Raw genomic sequence first — 21,272 nt, forward strand, 5'->3', positions numbered from 1 at the left:
TTGTTTCTTTTGTGTTTGTTTGTTTTGTTTTTTTTAAAAATGTGAGTGCTTTGAGACACGCTATTGTGTTTTGCACCATGGGGCTACTGTACATCATGAATAATTGCCTCAAACCTGAGCACTCATGAAAACACAACCCCCCATTCTTCCAGAGTATCGCGAGAAGAGAGCCGCAGCCCCCCTCTGAACACTCTGTCTGTGTGTGTTTGAGGCTGTGTAGGGGGGGTCCGCCTGATGTCATTTGGCAGAAGGGGAGGCACAGCTAGTGGTGGGCACACGGGTGGGAAGCATAACAATAACGGCACCGATTCATCGTTCATGTTGGGGCATTTAAACTCGCAGTGTTTTTAAAGCGTCTGGCTGTGGTCCGGAGCAAGAGAAGAGGAGGGCAGCTGGCTGGCTAATGGGCTGAAAGTACCAGATGCTATTCCAGCAGAGAAGAAGAACGGACTCTCTTCAGCGAGACAGGGTGATGGGTTCTCGTTTTCCTGACGGGTAACCGTGAACCTACGCTCGAAACGCGGATATTTCGGAGAGTGGGAACTCGCTCCGCATCCCTTGGACTTCAGTAGGTGTGACATTGTGTGTGAAATGCCGTCGAGCAGCCTCTGGGCCGCAGCTCGGCTCATCGAGCCCGAATCTGGGAAATAGCTAGCTAGCTGTCTGCTAGCAGCAGCTGTACCCGATGCTGCTGCTGCTGCAGCGGCTGCTCCTAAGCGGATCCGTACCACAACACAACCAGTCCGGGGCCTCAGCGCAGAGTGAGCCTTTGTTTTACATTACTGGACTTCAGCGGGGCTTTTGAGATGTGATGCTTTTGTGCGTCACATCAGAGCCTTTTGTAGCTGGAGGCTCGCGCTTGCTTGACGCGAAGTGGCTAACATTGCTGCAAAATGCACAGCAGACCCTCAACAGCAGGCTCCTGTTGAAGGGGGCGAGGTTGGACAGATAACAGCCTACCCCGAGTCTCTTTGAACAGCCGGGGGGGGTCACGTTTGGACAACCACTACCACATTTCCCCCTGTGCCGAAACTCACCGCTTCTTCTCCAGGCGACATGGATAAACTGACGATCATTTCAGGATGCCTGTTTCTGGCTGCAGATATCTTTGCAATAGCCAGTATTGCAAACCCAGACTGGATCAACACTGGTGAATCAACAGGTAAACCAACAACCTTCTAAGTTCTATCGAACAACAATATTCTGTGCAACTTTATTTTAGTGGGAGAAAATTGTTGGAAGGAATAGATATGAGATATGGACTGTAATAAATATAGCTTGACTAAATTAGTTACCATGGATTTATGGTCGCTATATCAGTAAAATATTTGGTGATGTTTGCTAGTTCATTGCCAAAGTTGCAGTTGTTGCCTGAAACGACATGTTTAATTGAACCATGTAGTTGTGCTGGAAGTAGCATTTTTTTTCTTCATAATAACTAGATGGACTTCTTGCTAACCTAACCTGGGGTCTATGTTTACTTTGAACCCAAAGCAGATAGACATTAAGTTGTTAAGTATTTCTTTATTTAAAGAAATACTTAAAATACTTGAGGATAAGTTCTCAAGTGTGTATTGCACAACATTTGCAAAAGTTGAGCCGCCAGTATTGTCAAGTTAAACTGGCAACCAGACTTCTTAACATAACCTGCTGCAGATGTAAAAGGATATTTTAACAAGAGTGATGTGTGATGCTCTGTTAGTGTCTTGACTAAACTAAAAATGCACCACATGATCTGTCAGAGGCTGTTAAGAAATGAAAAATCGGAAATCACCCAGTCGTACTTAAATGCATAAAATCTTCAAGCCTCAGTTTTTCGATCTGCAAACCCATCAACAAATGGTGTGCATTTGTATGCCCTTTAAGCTGAGTTTAATCAGCTAATGATCAAAGAAATACAATATTGTTATTCTTTTAAGTTTATTGTTTCATTCAAAACTGCTACCTCTATCGGAGAATATGCAGTTACTTTTTTCCTCTTAACATGCAGTAGTCCTCAGAATAGTGAGTAAATACTGTTTATATAGCCAAGTATTGCTCAAAGTGCTTTGTCATGAACGTGACTTGATAAAATCATAGCGAGTTAAAGCCATAATACTGAAAACACTGAAAAACAAAATCAAATGAAAAATTAATTATAATACAAATACAGTTTAAGTGATTTGCACTTGTCACCATGTTCACTCTTAGCTGTTTTTTTTTTTTTGAAGAAGGAAAGCCAGTTGTAAAAGCAGTCAATATTCAAGCCCTTTCATCTCTTGAGCTGTTTATCGATTAAAAACCCTTTTTACAAAGCCATCTTCATTCCTATGATATATAATGACCTCTTGACGTTTGAAGTGACCTTCGAATGATCAGTTGAATCTACAAACGTGTAATCAGTCAAATCATACCTGCTAGTGCCGACGGCGAGTGTGAGCACGTGCGGCTTGTTTTTAATGCACCATTCCTGAAAACACATGCAGCCTATTGACGGACAGCTGCTACTCTTTGTTCTCTTTGCAGAATGACGGCTTAATATGTGGGTCAAGGAGGGTGCTCCATCCACCAGTCAGCATACGACTGTAACTCAGTGACATGAGTAATCTATGCAGAAGCAATAATGGGATTTAATGAAATGGGCACATTGTCTACAATGCCGCTCGTTTGATTCTGTTGTGTAATCGGCCTCTTATTGTCCACTTGCACTGGCTTTATACAGAAAATTGAACCTTTGCTATTTTAAACTGCAGTGTTGTGGTTTATGTGGGTGTTCTTATTGGAGTGGAAGTTGTCCAGCTAACAACTTCCAACTCGCTGTCACTCTTCTCACTTCCCCTCACAGAGCCTGCCTCATTTGTCCCGTCTTCAATGGTCTTATCACATGTGTGGGTGACAAAGCACTGAGATTCATCTTCACATCTCGTTTTTTTTTTCTTTGATGGCTTTAATAATGTTCCCACTTCTGTCTAAAATGTGCAATTTCCATGCAAACAGAATCAAATGTTCTTTGTTCTCTGACAGTGCTTTCATTGTAATGTAAATGTGTTTTTATTTTAGATTAATTGCTTTGTGTATTGTGTTTCTATACAAAGCCTAAAAAAAGAACTTAGTTTAACAGGATATTTATAGGAAAGCAAGATCTTGCACATTTATATTGAAATGCATTCCCTACTAACACAGCTAGTTTCGTGGGTACAAACAAATTATGCTGAATTAAAAAAAGCTATTGGCTTAGGGAACACTGAAAAGTAAAATATAATAACCATTGATGTATGGATCATTATGGTATTTTCACCATATGATAACCTTTGGGTAAAGTACTACAATATTGATCATTCAAAAAATAATATATAGAATATTTGAAATGTGATGGACACTGGAGATAGGTATAGCCTGCCCTTGACCCTGCAAGGATAAGTAGGCATAGGTGATGGATGGATGATATAATGGCCTTAAAAACAAAAAGCAACAGTTTCTACATTTCTGCCACTGAAATAATCTGTATTACTATAGGTACAATTTTTGTCTTTAACATTTATTATGGAGAACTTGGATGAGCTTGTTGACATTCAGTTGCCTCATATATACATGACAATGAAGTCAAAAGTTTATATTTATGTACTTGGCAGACACCTGTATGCGAAGTGACTAACAATGCAGTTAATATCAAAGCTACTAATAACCAACTTACAAGAAGGAACACTAGCAGGGTAGAGATGGTGCAGGCATGGAGGGAAGTGAAGAAAGACACGGTGCAGCAGAGGTGTAACGAAATACAGTGTTGCACTGTAAAGTTAGGTCTTCTGTCTGACGAAATGTGTCTCCTAAAATCTGTTTTGTTTCATTAGTTTTACAAATGTACTCATGTTAAATTTAGTGTACTGTTTTTATTTCTGTAATTTTTTTAAATATTAAATTAGAAAGTTTTCGACATTTCAAACTTGAAAATAGAGTTTATGTTCAGATATTGTTGAATAATCTCTAACTCTCTCTAATCGCAGGCTAATTTTTATGCAGTTTTCCTTTTAAACAAAAAGGTTGACACCAATCAGCTGAGCTCAGCACCTTAGCTTTTGTTGTGTTATTGGAAGTTTTAGTCAGATATACTTTTATCTGACTGACTTTGTTCTCACATTATTGAGAAAACAGTCGACTTCGATAAAATCCGTCTTTGCTTCAGGTTTTCCCCCCTGTTTTTCTTTTTAATTTTATAATGAAGAGTAAGCTAAACATTGATAAAGCCTGATTCAGAAATTTTTTTTTCATCTAAATACTTTGACGCCACTTAAAAACTCTGCATTTTACAGTGCACACAGAATTCAGATGCATAGCATAATCTCCACTAAAGCTTCAGGTTTCTGCTGTTACCATCTAAAGCCAGCGTCCTGCAGCGCTTCGAAGCAGAGCCATTGTCACAGCAGTGTCAGGCATAAACTGCAATTTTCTGCTGCTCAGTCTAGGACTGCGTGGTGCACATTTATGTCCTTGTGGTGGAGTTAATGGTTCTGAACATAAATGATAAGTAATGTTATTACATTTGCACCACCAGGATTATTTGTAGCCATTAATCAAAGCCGACTCTTAAATAATTGTCTCCAGAGCATTTTGAAAATATTAAAGCCCTAGTTTTCACTTTTAGATGATTTTTCTTTTAATGAAAAGAATGTACAGTATTACTCAACCTTACTGTTTCATTTTTACCACATTATTATTATTATAGGTTGTTAATATTGCCTCTATTTGAAATTTTCCTTCAGATAGAAAAACCCTGATCTCCTCCATGTGCTTCTTGTTCATATGTGTAATAATGTGGAAACATGTTTTGATCTCTATGTTATAGGAACAACCACATTAGCTCCATGTTGGATGTGGTTTGACAGTCATGTCAGTAACATGGGCTATGAAAACATGTCCCCTTTTACAGACTTTTGGTCAAATAAATGCAAAAATAATTTAACTTTTTTTTCCCTATGGGCAACTTGATTTATCTTCCATTTTCCCCTTGATAAATTATCTTCTGCGGACAATTTTTGTATTGACTTAAGTTATCTTTGATGTTAAACTTTGCTTGCTTTGAGACATTTGTGTAAGAAAAAAAAAAGAAGCAAAAACACAAATCTGTAACAGGGTGAAATAAACATTCGCACAAACTGCAACTTGTTCTAACTGGTCCACAATTAGTGTGACGGTGATTTAGTCAAAAATAGATGAAATGGGACACAATTAAATTGTCTTATTTTAAGTATCACTTTTCAAAGCACAAGGGCACACAGTGTTATTACTACAGAGCAGCTGAAACCAGGCCAGCCATTATCGTCCAGTTACAGGCCTGCTGTGCCAGCAGTTCTCACCTGCAGTTTCCCCAAAATTGAGAGAATTTAACTGGCAAGGACAGAGACCACAAACTGAGCTGCCATTGACTTGAAAATGTTTATTGGCCTCAGGTGAAGAAAGTACCATTTTGAAATGTGAAATATTTTTCATCCGTTGACTGTAAAAACCTGGGTGCTGTGCAGCTCCAGCTGAACCATTTAGCCTGCAGGTGATGGAAATGATCTATGAAAAGAAATTATTCATTTCTTGTGTTGCAGGTGGGAAATCTAAACTATATTCTAATGTTTTTCAGGGCAGGGGGGTTATTGTTTTATTTCTAAATAAAATAGCACATCTATAAGTTGTGCTTCATCCTAAAATAGAATAGGTACCTTTTTAGCATAAGATGAAAGAACTACTGATTGAAGGCAGGAATCTGATTTAAAAAAAAATTTAATTAAGATTAATGGAGGAACCTTTAACAATTAATTTGATGGTTTGTATCTTTGGTCAGTGATATTTAATAGAAGGTAATTAGGACATGATTAATGAAGATATCCATGAAGACATTCATTTATTGATGCTATTTTAAATACTGTATTTATATCTAATGTTGTTGAATTTTCTTAATTTCAGTGTAATTTAGAGAGAGACGGCACAACTTTTCAGCAAAAACGTGCTGCTTCATTGCTGTGTTTGATAATCACATTTGAAAAAGCATCTTGTGACATTATAGTAATGATCCTTAGTATTTGGCATGCAGATTTATTCTTTTGTTTAAGGTGTTATTTTGACATCAGATTTGCCTAATTCAAGAATGCTTCACTCTATTCGAGAGGCATTCTTAAAAATGTGTTTAGGCTATTTTGCAATGACAAATTCATGCTATGTCTCCTTAAAGATACTTTTTATTTATTTAGGTGTTTTCGCAGTTAAAATATATGGACATAACATGTTTTTCATTATAAGCAGATGCACTGAAAATTATATTTTAACATCTCTACAGCCTATAGGTTGATTTTCTGTGTTTAATAAAAGACAATTATGTAAAAATCAACATTTATTCAGATCTTCTCCAGAGAATAATTTTGCTGTTCAAAAATAAGAAAAACCATCAGGGATGTTTTTTCTTTTCTTTTCATATTGCTTCACAAGAAGTCAGAGGGTCTCCAAGTTGAGTGTTGTATTTGCCCTAACCAGTTGATTTTACACTGTTTCTCTTACCATGCAGTTTATAAATATGCAATGTCTATTGTTTGTCGGTTTTAAGGACTTTTAGACTTATTTAAACTGTGAGCATAGACTTATCACAGTCTGTGCTCTTGGGTAGAGCTACTTCAAAATTTGAATAACCAGATATCACTGCTTTTCAGATACTTTGACACTGACCAGCGACTGACTTGTTGTAAACTCAAATCCGGTCATTTTCCGATTGATGAAGTCACTGTTGTTGGCTTTTTTTCCCCCTCAGCGTTCATGATTTTATGTTGTGTGTTTAGTGTGGGGATTTTGGCTCTGCACAGCTGCGTGTCGGTGCCCCAATAACAAAAGTGGGCAATGTTAAAAAGCCTCCAGCTGCAGAAAAAGGCAGCTGTCTTGTGCGTTAGCTTACCTCTGTGCCGCCCACCACAGTTCAGAGGCCATTTGGACTCATCCCTCCTGAGCCTGCAAACAGCAGCACCTCTGGTGCTTCACTAATGACGGCATCATCATCTTGCAGTTGAGCAGACGGGGTGCTCGTTTCCTCTCATTTGGGCCAAGATATGGTGAGAGGAGTGTTTTGATCATTGTGAGTGCAGAGCTGACGGCAGGGTAGCAGGGCATGATGGGGGCGTGAAAAAGAGCAGGGCCTCAAAATCGTAAATTGGCCCATTATTTTCTGTAAGTAATAGTGAGCAATACAGCGTAAGCGAGATTTGTAGACTATACATATTATTTTTTAGATAATTTTTTTTTTAAATCATTTCTAGCCAAAAGCGTTTCATTTCTGAATCCAAACATTCCTGTTTCTGTTTAGGTTTAGCACATGTAGGTTTAAAGGGACATGTGCCCAATCAGATAAAATACAAGCTGCTGCTGCCTTGTCCACATTTAGATTGCTTGTCTGCACATTTATTACCAATGCCTCAGTTGGAACATTACATCTGTTTTCAGTGCAGAGTGAAATGAGGGCTAACTGGATGTTTTTCAGCACCTGCAGGTTGTTCAATTCGCTCCATTAACTTTACATTGTGTCTGCGCCACAGCATCCTGTCATCCCCGAATGAAATCAAATCACTGTTGTCTCTCATCAATGAAAAAAGCAGATTAAATTTTGGAGAAACATCTTTTTATAAGTCGCAGTGTGTCTTTCCACTGAACTATCTGATATCATTAGCGTTTGGAGATTTGCAGCGTCATGGAAAATGGCAAATTTTTAATCATTGCTGTCTGTTGTTTTTATACTATGCGAGTAAAGTCAAAGTTACATCATGTAAATTACAGGATGATGGGAATCTCCTAAACACAAGGTTACAATGTAGTCCTAAATTTGCACAATTTTTGACCGAGTTGAAAGAAATTCTTTGCATTACTTTTATATGGTACTTTTGCTTTTGGAGATTTGGTCTTTTCATGCCCTACTATTTTAGGTTCAGAGTCGGAACATTTTATACAGACCAGACATAAAGTTATGCTCATCCTGGGAACCCTTCATATCTGCTTTGACAACAGATAATTTACTGAAATTATATATTTTCCACTTATAGTTTGCCTTAAAGGAAAACTATAAAGCAACTAACTCCTGCTGTGTCTACAGCAGGAGTTTGCTAATAGTTATTTTGGTTTGATCAATGGTCTTAATCTGTTATATTGCATGAGTCAACTTCCCTAAAACTGAGAGCAGACCACAATGAAGGAAATGTGAGTAATCCAAAATCTATTAGAAAATTTTACTAATTTAATTGTATGTGAGACTTGTTATTGTTTCTGTACTTTTTATAAATAGAACAAAAAAAAAAACGTGATGTAATGTAATTGGTACATTATGGAAAAGGACCAATTACAAGAGTTTAAACCCTGTAGAAGTTACTATTAACAGCTAGGTGAATTTGTCTGATGCATTCACTGTCTGGAGAAATACAATATATTCTTAGTTCCCTACTAACTAATCCTCTGTCCGTACTGGTCGTACTTAAAGTTAATGACTTTTGGTCACCTGCCGTTTTTAGCTGTGATTCTCTACATTAAATGAACCATTTATACCGCTATGATCTCTTAGAGAATTATTGATTACTTGTCATGTAGATGAAATAACTTTTCAGCATTATTTATTTTTGTCATACAACATTTGATGATGCCAGAACTAACAGGATTGTGTTCTTTAACTATACCATCTGACATAGTGGATGAACAGGATGTCACGAAGACAGTTTTGTTGTTATGTAGTGTGATGTTTGTGGTTTAACACCTGGAATTGCAGTGTGAGCTCAGCTGTCCCTCTGACTTGTAGAAAACACCTTACAGAGCTTCTGTCAGTGTTTTTACACTAAGGAGGTGTGAATGTTCCTGTTTTGTTTTGGGTAAAAGTGGTCATCCCGGGACGAATTTGTGGATAAAAGCCAGAATCTGCTGGGTGAAACCAGGATTACTTTATTTAGAGCAACCATTCAGCTTGTTTTTGTCTTCTTTTGTTGTTTCATTGGCATTATTGAATTGAAATCATTAAAAGGATCCTCTTTTGAGTTTTTGTTTTTGAGTGTGACCAGACAACAGGGGAAAAACGGCCAAATGCGTCATTGTCTGTGCGTCCTGGCTGTGCTCATTACCTCTGTTTCTTTATAGAATTACCCAAGATGCCTGTGAATGCCAAGTGTGAGCAGGGCATGTGTTAGTGATTGTCTGTAAGCTCAATCCAGGCCTTACTCTTCATGACAGTGAATTGGCTGTTTTAACCCTTCCAGTTTGATAGAAAAGTAAATTTCTCTGACAAATTATTGTGGCTACGTAAAATTCTGCAGCTAATTTTTTTTAATGAAATGTTTTGTTTTGGGGATCATATTTTGTGTGACCGTCTGATTAGAGAAATGTATGCATTAAAAACACACCACTGTTAGATTAATACCGATATTTAAACAGGAACAGTTTGTGTTTGTTGCTGCTGGCTGAATTGTTTACCTGTGTTCATTTAGCATAGCGTGCCTGCCTGTTGCATGGCAGGAATCCCGCTGAGTGCTGGTAAAACAGCAGGAGGTCAGGGGATGCAGGGAAAACAGTCGTAAACCCTTCTAATACCTGCAGGAATAAACTTTTGTCTAATTCCCCTTCAACTAGTCCCTGCCACTTTCTGCTTTGTTTATTCAAAGTTGTTCTGTAACACCAAAATGACTTTAGAAAAGTGTTGTTGAGTAAACTAACCCTGTCATGTACCAGTTTAGTGGGGGGTGTTTAACATTTAGTTACTGCATAAGTGAAAACTACACTAGCATCACAGAGAGTTAGTGAAAACATCTATTAAGTTGCCACCTTTCGTATTAAATTGAAGGTTTTTCAGTGTAAGCTCATGTAGATGTAAAGCTTGCTGTTCCTGCAGTTCATCAGAGCCATTGTAGACATCTACACCATTTTCTTTTAAACCACAGGCATTGTTTTTTTTCTGAGCTAGCCCAGATGGAGAAGCTGGTTGCTATACTATAAAAGCATGTTTTCTCTGGGCGGAATAAAGGGGACAGGATTTCCTCTGTGGAGTCTGCATAGCCCTCAGCACTCACAGGCCCGAGAGAGCACACAGGCTTCGGTTGTTTATTGCGGTTAAATTGATTTTTGATTCATATTCATGAAACACAAAGTTTAAAACTAACGAGGAATAAATTGTTCATACATTTGCCAGACTAAGACTGAACCTCAAACTCCAGCTTGCATATTTGTCCCATTCTACCTTCCACCTACCTACTGAGCCTCTGAACTTTTATGATGCTGCCTACAAAGGCCCACCTCTTCAGTGAGGGGGTTATTTTGTGTTTTTATTGCTCATTTAACAACAAATGCGTTCTAGGGGGGGGAAATTTTTTTTAAAACAGGTAAGGATCACTCTCTCTGACTCAGATATTCATTCTGGGTACCTGTTTGACAATGCAATTCAGTTGCCATATATCTTTTGATAAACTCCTATAGGACTTGAGAATTTAAATGGATTATTTTCCTATTTTAATGAAGTGTGTCCTACTGCCTTACAAACTAAACCATAGAATACAGAAAGGCATAATTAGAAAAAAAGGCAAGGTAATTTTCTTTATTTATATGGTATAAGAAGGCAATTCAAAGTGCTTTTTATGATTAGAAGCAAAACAAAATGACAAACAAGCAGGTGCCAGAGTGATTTAAAAAAGTCACTTGAGGCTATTTCTACTTTAATAGAAAACTCAAATTTCATTCACTCAACACATTCTTTAACAGAAAATCAGATTTCCGCTCAACAAAAGTCTTATTTAAACCTGTTTTAATTACACATTCCCTTAGCAGACAATTGCTGGCCAAAGAATTTCTTTTTACCCTACAAGAAATATAAGAGAAGATATAACTAAACCTTTCATTTGATATTTATTAAGCTCAAAAGAAGTGCGTCAGGTATGGTTGGTAGTTGTAATTACAGTATTAGGCACTATATTAAACAACTCTAATGGGTATCTGGGACATCTGGATCTAAAAGTCCCCAGAAGCTAATGAAGCATTAAGTTGCATGACAGCCTGACGAACCTTATTATCTACTGTCCAGTAATGCAAGAAATCAGTCTTACTTGACGCTTTGTTTTTCAAGTGAGTACTTCTTGCCTTGTGCTGTGTCCTAGAGGGCCCACCTTTTATTTAAAGAGACCTGTGGTCAGCAGAGAGGTAAACAAAGTGATGCTGTTCTGCTTACTCAGGTGGAAAATCCCCTTGAGGTTGTGCTTTTAATTGAACAAGATGCCTCTGGAGAAGCATGGGCCTGCTTTTAGCACCAGCCTTTACACTCTGTCAGAGCTTGTCTCATGACTCGGTTTGATGCTTGCATCCATTAAACTTCTTGTCTTGATTAATCATAGATAAGTACAGTGGAGCATCTTGATCGCAGATGTGTGCTTGCATTTTCCATGACCTTTAACCAAGATCTTGGGAGATGAAGTCAGATAGTTTGAGCTGAATTTGGACAGCTTGCATATTCATATTTACTGAGCCTTTTAAAACTGCGGCAGCTCAGTCCAACATGACTTGAAATGTCACAGCTGTGTGGGATGCACTTACTGGCAGGATAGATCTCATCTTCGCCCTCGCTGCAAGTGTGGAAAACATTTTTTTGCTGTCATAATGGTTGAAATGGAAGTGATTCAAAGTATCTTTTTTCCCCATTCCTCCGTCTTCTCTTTGTTCGTGCTCCTTTTCTTTCATGTGAGACAATTCCTGTCTGTCTGACCATATCCGTGAAAATGCTACAGCTACTATAACCTGTGAGGTCTGAGATTCTGATTAGATCAGGTATGCAGATTGTGGCATTAACTTTATTTTGAAAGTTTTAATGGTGTTGGGTACAAAATCAGTCAGTCGTTTTTGGTAATAAGTTAGTTTGTTGGTGTCTGGAAAATGGGATGCTTCAAAAACTTCAAGATTGTTAAGAAACAATCAATGGGCACTGCAGCGTTAGTCCAGCTTGTCACCTAGCAACCCAAGCTGAACTCCAGCACGTTTGGTCAACTAGTTTTCCCTGTATGTGCTGTACAATTGTTCATGGAAAAGACAAGTGCTTTGTTGTTGACTTACCATTCAGAAACTACTTTCTGCATTCATTCTGGTTTTACAGAAGACTCCACTTCTGCTTTACAAAGATGTATAGTAATTGTGCATCTGTTTGCAGCCATTTTCATGTGTCAGTGTAAACAATGAATTGGGGATGTGGATTTAAAGTGACAAGACGCTCTAAATCAGCTTATTCTGCAAGAAACTTAAAATTGGCAGAACTGACTAAACTCAAATTTCATTATCTAAGAATTATTTGTGTAAAAAATTGTAATGGACATGCTTCATATAGCCCTGTAACCATAATGGAACATTTTATTATGTGGCCATCACATGACAAAACATAAAAATGTAACGCTATGTTTCTGCTTTATCTGGTAATACTACAAGTAAATTAAAGCAAACCTTTTCATGTTTTCCTCTCCCCTGCAGGCGCCCTTACAGTTGGTCTTGTCCGGCAGTGTCAGACTATACACGGACGAGAGCGGACCTGTATCCCGCCGCGACTGCCCCCTGAGTGGGTCACTACACTCTTCTTCATCATCATGGGCATCATATCCCTCACAGTCACCTGTGGACTACTAGTTGCGTCGCATTGGCGCAGAGAAGCCACCAAATATGCCCGCTGGATTGCCTTCACTGGCAGTAAGTGAAGAAAATTCTATTCAAAAATCTGAAATTATGTTTCTCAGGAAACTCAAGTTGAATTACTTGAGAAAATGCAAATGTATACATTCCTCTTGATTCTATGGACAAATACATAGAGAATTGTGGCTCGTTTGGTGCATGTGTAGGTGGACAATATAACCGCAGCTCTTCTTTTTTCCCTTGAACTGTAAAGTTTTTATTTTTTTATTTTTTTTCCTCCAGACAATATTTCTGTATAGATGCACTTGCAGCACTCCACAATAACTCTTCCATCTCACGCATTGTGCCTGGGCTGGTTTTACAAAGCTGTGTGGGTTGGTGGAATTCAATTGGTCAGTCAGTTCAGGGAAGCGGCAGCTTCGAGCATTCTCACACTGATGGAGCAGTGGTATGTGAAGCCACAATGGCTCGCAATATTGTCTGAAAGCTGGAGGCATTTTTTTTTTTAAATGGCACAGACACAAAAATGAAAAAAACACCCTGAGGATTTGCAAAAAGAAGACATTTAGGTGAATATTTGTTCCCTGCTAAGTCTTGTGCAGTTTTATATTTTTTTTCCAAACACTTCCTAATCACCTGGTAAACTAGCACTCTTTTATATCCCAAGTTAAAGTGTCTTTTCGAAGCACTGAGAACATCCCAAGAAACTCAGGAAGATAGAAAAAATGCACAAGATGGATTTGATAATGAAGAGTAGTTTCAACCTGTTCCAATCTCACCTAATTCTGCTCAGATACAGCAGAATTGGATTTGATTGAGCGTCTGTAGTAGTTGTACCCAGGTACAGTGTGGCAAGGTTGTCCCGGTCCAACACACATTTAAATGGTTGAATTAGCATATTTGTCGTTTCTCTGTTCTCTTTGCATAGCACTTTCATTAAACAAACTTTTTTTAATTATCTTCAACTCATGGTCATATTTGTCTTTTTTTGCCTGCTGCTACCACATTTTCACAATATATGTGACAATAAGGAATTGACAGATAACCGTAGAACATATTATTCTGCTTTGTGAAACTAGTAGACTATCACTCTGATATAGAAATTACTTTGAGCTTAGCAACACAAACAAAAATGAAACAACTGCTAACTTACTTCAAGTCAGACTGAAGTGGTAATTGTTACTTTTGTATTAGCTGTTTAACAGCAGTTTCATAGTGCCACGATACTAAAACTAAATAAAAAATATACTAAGATTTATAAAATGACCTAAATGTTTTAATTTCAGACAGAAAAGTAGCAGTTATTCCTGTTGTCAAAAGATAGAATGTTGATTATTGAGAACATTTTAATTATATGTAATATTTATGTTATTTCGAATTTGATCCATGGACTTGAGCAAAAATATGGCTTAATTAATCACTAAACTAGTTACTTATTGAGCAGAAAAAAAAATATATATTTTTTTACAGCTCTGACTGTAAAAAATGACACAAGTTTAAAAAGCTTTCAGTAGCTCGATAACTAGTAGGGCTATGTGTTCAGGTAGCCACCATGCAAATGGCTGCTTAGCTAACTATTTTATGCAAACAACAGTGATTGTTGGTCTTCCTACAGTTTATATGTCATTAAAATATTTCAAAGCAGCCACATTTGTCTTTGAAAGTCACAGAAAAGTGCGGCAGCCTTTTTTCAGTCAGCTGGCCAGCAGTGCTCTGCTGCATTTGGGGGTTCTGCATGACTCTGTTGCACTCTGCTCTAAACAGCAGCAGAAACTTCTGGTCATTGTATGGTGAAAAGTTTTACAGTTCTGAAATGTAACATTTGAAATGATTCAGTCCTGGCACAGCCATTTAAAAACTCCTTTTAGCTGTGATGATTTTCAATTCGCTATTTATATCTTTCTTCTGCAAATGTATTCAAGTGCAAACAAGTGGAGGCGACATCACATTCAAATGATTGTTTTTTTTTTTGACAACACCTTATTGTCACGATGAAATGAGTTTAATTTCTTCATGCTTGATTTGCTTTGTTTGCTGGCCAAAAATTGTGAAATTAGAAAAGCATCAGTAAATTGAAAAATCAGATGTTGTGAGCTAAAATGATATTTACTTTATAGCCAGATTACGCAATCAATTGTTAGACAAGGGTGGTATTTTGTAGATGTATGCCCAGTACTATAAATCTTTTTGTCATCATCAGTGCTTCCATCATGCCGTCAGCTTTAGCATTTTGGACAGTATAATTTGTGTCCAGTGTGAGTCTGGATGGATGAAATTCCCACTTGATTAAACCTGCTTAGATAATATTTCTTTAACCAATTAGATTGAAAAAGTTATAATTTTAACTGTGAAGGTGATGCTTTCAGCTCTCAAAAGTCTATTTTCTGGTTAATTTGAGCTTTTTGTCTTAGAAATATAGTTTAGGGAGAGAAAAGTTATTCATGTAAAAATAGATTTCCTCTGCTTTTTCATCCTCAGCTTCTCTTTACATCTATTCGCATAAAGATTTTGCTTAATAATGAGACTTTCATTAAGAATTAATGCCTCACACTGGTTAAAATGTCAAAGTTCAGCCCCATGAAAGCATTTCCCTCCCGCATTGACTTTGGTATGAGATTAAATAAAGCAGTGTGGCTCTGAAGCAGAGCAGACGATGAAAAGCTGTTCAGACATCATCTATTTATTTTTAATTAAATGATGGTATGTTGTACAATAAAACCCCGTTGATTCACATGATGGTTTAATTTGCTGCATAATTGACTTGTGAAATCGGGAGTAAACACGCTCAGATATTGCTGTGGCTTTATTAATGTAAAACTCAAATAGAAAAGACATTTAGCAGAAACTGAGAAATCACTGAGAGTTGGAATACTTTGAACTGTAGCCGAATATCCTTCATCCTCACAAATGAACACATTAATGATTTGTAGAATAAATATCACAGTAATATGTATTTCTCAATGAGCTGTTGAGTTTTGTGAGTAACAGTTTATTTTCTATAAAATCTATTTCAGGAAATTAGATTTTTCCTAATTTCATACTCCAATTATGGAAAGCTGCTTTTTCATAAATGTTTAAATTTGATCGAAGCAGCTCTTCAGGGATTTGTAAACCCTATCAAGGATTTGCTGTTTTAATTTCTCTTCACGCTCTTCCCTTGCGAGCTTCTTTATGAGATTTGATTAATTTTTGCTTTTATTAATGAAGCTTCATGCGTCACCAAGGGTTCTTTTCACAAAAATTAGTTGAGGCATAGATGCGACATGGTTTCATGTGAAGTCTGTGTAGGCGAATTTGTAACATTTTGAAGAAGCTTGGTTGGGATTTAACATTACATTACTGATACTTCTTTCTTTTTCTTTAGCTGAGTTGTTTTCTTGTAAAACCTGACATGCTGGCCAGTGTTAGACGGTCAAAAGCCGTCTAACAATTTCCATTTTATTTAAAAAATAAATGTTTAGGAATAATTTCTGGAGATGTGGTGATTTGTTTTCATCATTACTTCCATCAGTACCACTGACTCCAAGACAGCGTTATGCTGCCACCGCCATGCTGGTGAGTTGGTGCTGAGCTTCTGGGGTTGAAATCCTTGTCTTCACTCTACTGCAAAGCTTGACTCAAGTAACTCCACCGATTCTGCTGAGAAATATTTTGAAGGTGTTTCTATTTCAATGAATCTAAACTTAAAAATCAACCATTTAAATGCATCTTAATGCCCAATGTGTACAAATCTTATATAATTCTAAATGTTTTTGTTTTGCTAAATACAGCCAATGATTGCTTGCATGCATGCTGTGCAGAACCCTCTGTGTTATTTTTAGTTGATCTCCATAGGCTTCATTGCAGACTCCCACAGCAAACACCAGGAATGCTGCTCTCAGAGTGCAAGCTCTCTTCATTTGGAGACATTAATCTTTAATAGATTTTTACATAATGAATCATTCCTTGAACTAGGAATCTGCGTCACTATTTTCAGCTTTCGGTTCAACTCTAATTGAACTAAAACCTTGTTTAATGTAAAAAACCTATAGAAAATAACAGTATATTTGGGAGTATTTAAAGACTTTTTAGACATTTTTTTCTATACAAACTCTGCATGAAGGTTAAATCTCTCCTGATTCAGTTTTGATTGAGCACAAAGCATGTTTTATGGTGCATCTGTTATAAACACATTCAGTTTTTATTCTGTGCCATATTTCTGATTTATTTAATACTTCTGCTTGACGTTATTCACAAAGTAGGGTGTCGATTTTCCCATCTGAAATATTATCAACAAAAGAGTGAAGGACGCTTCTTAGAGTTGTTTGAAATCTCTCACTCTAAGCCGTCCTTCAACGCAGGTTTCACATCCAGTATCAGTGAGTACACTGAACTCCCAAGTTAAAAAGAGCTAATCTTTTTAAAATCCTCCTACAGACAACTGCTGTTTAAATGATCTCTTTGTGAAATATGAAATGAGCAGCGATGTTGAGACACACAATCAGTTTTGAACAACTTAAATTACTTGAATGCCAATTTAATCTCTCCTGGTCTTCTATGTATTCAGGAAGGATTAATCATTTTTAATTTAGCTAAATTTGTATCTACAGTCTAATATCAACGTGAAAATTGAGATACCATTTTGAACAACCTTTTATCAGAGTGCATTTATTCAGCAGGAGAGAAAAAAATTGATGTTAGAATATAATTATCTTTAATAAAAATCACTGTTGGCATAATATTTTGTCTCCTCTTGTAATACTTTACAAACTAGGATCAGACAGAGAGACAGATCTTTGATCATTTCTCTTTTATTTATTCATTTTTTTCTTGCTTACCGACATTCTCACTTTTGCGTTGCGGTAAAATAAAATGGGGGTCCTTGTCGAGCTGGTTAATAAAAGAATTAGACTATGTTTTTTTTTTTTGTTTTTACTGTGTATCGTTTATTTGTTCATCAGGAGATCATACATATATTGATATTACATACATTGTACAAAGCTTACATGACGAATTAGACTATGTTTAATATTTTAGTTATATTCCAGGAAAACTGAAACTCATAAGAAGTTTCTAGTAACTCTGATAAACCAAAATAACAACTTACATTTTTAGTGTTAGTTAATAGTCATAGCATGTTCAATCATTTTATTTTATAGCTTTTTACACATCTTTTCTAGCTCTGACAGTAAATGTTGCCTGCACTTGGAATATTTGAACTTGGAGAGCGGAGTCTGGTCAGATTCTTATTACATGATCTGAACAGTTTATGTGGGTAAATAAAACTATATTTCATATGACAACCAATTAATTTTTTTATTTGCACATTTCTGGAATTTGAGGATCTTGGTAATGTTACTGCTGAAGACTTTTTCTAGTTGAAACCAGATCTTTACTTTTAAGATGAACTACTGATTCCTTGCTTTTTTGTTTTAGGTTAATTAGCATTATCAGAATCATGCTTTCTAAATTAGAAAGTTTTAAGTGTTTTAGTAGAGCTTCAAAGTGTTTTATATAAAGCTTTTTCTTTTTTTTAATCATTATAAAATTTCTTTTGAAGAGGCATCAGTCACCAGAAGCAAAATGGTCACACAACATGATTCAGCAACCACCGTACTTCACTGTTGGATTGGTGGTCTTAGGTTTGGAGGCTTCTTTCTTTTCCCTCCAAAAATGAAGAACACACTGGCCATTATGGCCAAGTACTTCAATTTTGATTTCATCACACCACAGGAAATGTATTTGTCTTCCACTGTATTTCAAACGTTTTCTGTCTTTATGTTGCTTTTGGAGTAATGGCTTCCTCATCGCTGAGTGTCCTTTCATACAGAAGTAATTTAAACAATTTCTGCATTTTGATAAGGGGAAGGAGATAGTTGAGTTTCATAATTCCTATTATCATTGATGATTTCTTTTGTTTTTTTTTCCATGATGGTTGTCCATAGGTGCGACTATTTAACTCAAACCCCTTTCCTGGATTCATAAAATATAAATAATTTTGACCTAAAACAAATGTTTTGTCTGATTTAAATGTCAGATGCTAAGGGGAAAAAAGGTCATGTGTGTTTTTAATACAGCGTGAGTAAACATCTGGGTTTAACTGTAAAGAGAGATTTGTAATGTTCTTTTTAATAAATGATTCAGTTTAATAATCGCGTCCTTGTTCTCCTCCCTGCAGTGATTCTGTTCTGCATGGCAGCGCTCATCTTCCCAATAGGCTTCTACATCAACGAGGTGGGAGGTCAGCCATACAAGCTGCCCAACAACACGGTGGTGGGCTCCTCGTACGTGCTGTTTGTCCTCTCCATCTTCTTCACCATAGTGGGACTGCTGTTTGCAGGAAAGGTTTGCCTCCCAGGCTGAGAACTCCTCCACCCTGGCCTCGGGATTGACTCTGGAGGCTCTGAAAGTATTATGGGATTTCCAAAACTACAGACAGAAAATCAAAAAAACGACAAACTTTTGCCCTCAAAGCCCGAGACGGGGAAGGCGACGCTTACGTTTCAAGGGACCGCAGCTCCACAGAGAACTACTTGGAGATGAATAAATGAACTAAACACTAAAAGGGGACATGAGCACAACAGGGTGGAGGCTGTCGCAGTTCCCTGCAGTTCGCTGCTGATTTTAGATAACAGCCGATTCTCTTTCTCCCTCTGTGTTGTCGCTCTGATAGAACGGGTGCTTAATGTGCCGCTGTCATGGCAGCCGCAGTAACAACGATGGCACACATCTCCGAAGGACCACTACAACCACTCCTCGACTTGATTTCCAGCCGCCCCTCAGCACACATTTGCTTCGTCATGGCCGCTTCTGTTGCTATTTATAGCTTCTCTGTGCTATTTTCAGTTTTCAGTTGTTTTTTTTTTCTGTACAATTTCTTCTTCTTTCGGTCCCACCATTTCTCCTCTGAGGTAGTGTTGGCGTTATTGAGGTTCGCTGAACTGAATCCTTTAAACAGAATCGGGTGAGGGGTGTGTGAAGTGTCTTTGTCTGCCATATTGCACGGCCCCAAGTGTGCAGCGGAGGAGAGCTGCTGTTACGGCACACACTTTCAGCCTGCTGTGGATGAGACATAGATGCAGATGTGCTTCCTCTTCATCTTATCCAGCCTGGTGGGCTACCAGAACAGGAAGTCAAGCATCATAAAGGAGAATGCCACTCAATCCAAGACCGTGCATAATGTTATTTCTGCAGGCAGCAAAGTAATAATTGGATATCTCAGTTAAACCGGTCATTCTCTTATACGGCTTCAGCTATCAGCTGTTTGAACAATAACTCACCTCTTATGGCAACATTTACGGCGAACAAAATCTTCTCTAAGGTTGTACATCTCTGCAGCATTGAGATGGACCCCTATAATCTTGACAGTACAGATTTTTTTTTCCCAATAAAAGCTTATGGAAACATGTGAAAGCTGATGGTAAGTGGTATTCTCCTTTAACTTTTGATGATGGGTAAAACGTGAGCCAGGGAAGGTTTTTCTGATCTTGTTTTGTATGACAGTGAAGGCACTGGGACTGCAGGTCAGGTCCATGCATGGCGCTGTGCCTCGTAGTGCTGCTCGGCAGGTCTGTGAACGCAACACACACAAACACACCTTCACGCTGTCCGCACTGAAGCTGCAACAGTTGGTTTGCTTCCATTACAACCCCAAAAAAATGACTGCTATGTCTTGCAGTGGTTGTGGCCGAATATTAAGGCTTGATGTGATGCTGTTCTGTGAGCTTCTACTCAGGTCACTTGTCTTTTACACCCTCTAAGTGACTTCCCTCTTGACTTTTCTTTATTTAGTCTGTCTTCCCATCATCTATCACCTACTTCCATCTCCCGGCTGAAGAAAAGCTTGCTCCTTGTTATCTTTGGGGTGGTGTGTTCAGAGCGTTGGTTTTCCACAATGACCAATGTTTCCATGTAGCCTAAAAAAATCTATTGTGATTTCATTCAACCAGAATTCCTTGCTCCAAGTGTTTGCTAACTGGAGACGATTTTTAAAAAAAAAGGTTCAAGAGGTAAGAATACCTTTGCAAAACAAGGTATTGCAAAGGTATTCTTTGCAATACCTTGCAAAGAATACCATAAAACACAAAATTTTATGTGTTTTAAAGACACATAAAATTTTGTGAAATTTTATGTGTCTTTAGTTATTAAATTGAAAACAGAATATTTCTCAACTTGGTTCCATATAAAATACTTTCTCACTGCAGCCTGAAACTTTCTAGACATCTGTCAAGAATTGCATGTGAGATAACACGTTTGCCACAACAGCTTTGTTTGTCAGCAGTGTTCAAACGTGTGAACATAACAAGCTATTATTGAGAGAGAAAAAAAAAGTGGTGCGAGCGTGGATATTAATCAATATTGATATCTGATTCTAATGCAAAAATCATATATATTTTAAGCTTTTTTTTAAAAACATCACATTCAGTGTTATTTTTGGACTTTCTGCTTCCACTAACTTTCCTCAGCTTAAGTTTATTCTGGGCTTCCATTTGAGTATTTTACTAACCTGGGTCTGTCTGTCAGGAAGAGCCATCGCAGTTCAAGTCGTACTACATCCTTAGACTGATCCAAACACAGAATTTCTCACCTCCTGTGGCTTTTACTTATGGATCTGTGTTGCATTAAAAACAAGATTCAACTCCGAGTAGTCGTTAGGTCAAATA

The 21,272-nt window shown here is 37.5% G+C and overlaps 1 protein-coding gene across 1 annotated transcript; it reads left to right on the forward strand.

The window, feature by feature from the left end:
* Positions 1–163: 163 nt before the first annotated feature.
* Positions 164–20,595, forward strand: mosmoa (modulator of smoothened a). Its single transcript, XM_044100157.1, has 3 exons — positions 164–1,162; positions 12,475–12,687; positions 18,788–20,595. The coding sequence occupies exons 1-3, from the start codon at positions 1,057–1,059 to the stop codon at positions 18,970–18,972; spliced, it is 504 nt and encodes a 167-aa protein (XP_043956092.1). The 5' UTR covers positions 164–1,056; the 3' UTR covers positions 18,973–20,595.
* The last annotated feature ends 677 nt before the right edge of the window (positions 20,596–21,272 follow it).

The sequence above is a fragment of the Gambusia affinis genome, linkage group LG19, assembly GCF_019740435.1.
Source record: "Gambusia affinis linkage group LG19, SWU_Gaff_1.0, whole genome shotgun sequence".
Classification (NCBI taxonomy): Eukaryota; Metazoa; Chordata; class Actinopteri; order Cyprinodontiformes; family Poeciliidae; genus Gambusia; species Gambusia affinis.

What these genes read in the sequence shown, in the direction of transcription:
- mosmoa (XM_044100157.1), top strand. Translation starts at nt 1,057, where the DNA reads ATGGATAAACTGACGATCATTTCAGGATGCCTGTTTCTGGCTGCAGAT. An exon ending in CAACACTGGTGAATCAACAG is followed by an intron (nt 1,163 to 12,474) that starts GTAAACCAACAA and finishes TCTCCCCTGCAG; the next exon opens with GCGCCCTTACAGTTGGTCTT. An exon ending in CTGGATTGCCTTCACTGGCA is followed by an intron (nt 12,688 to 18,787) that starts GTAAGTGAAGAA and finishes TCCTCCCTGCAG; the next exon opens with TGATTCTGTTCTGCATGGCA.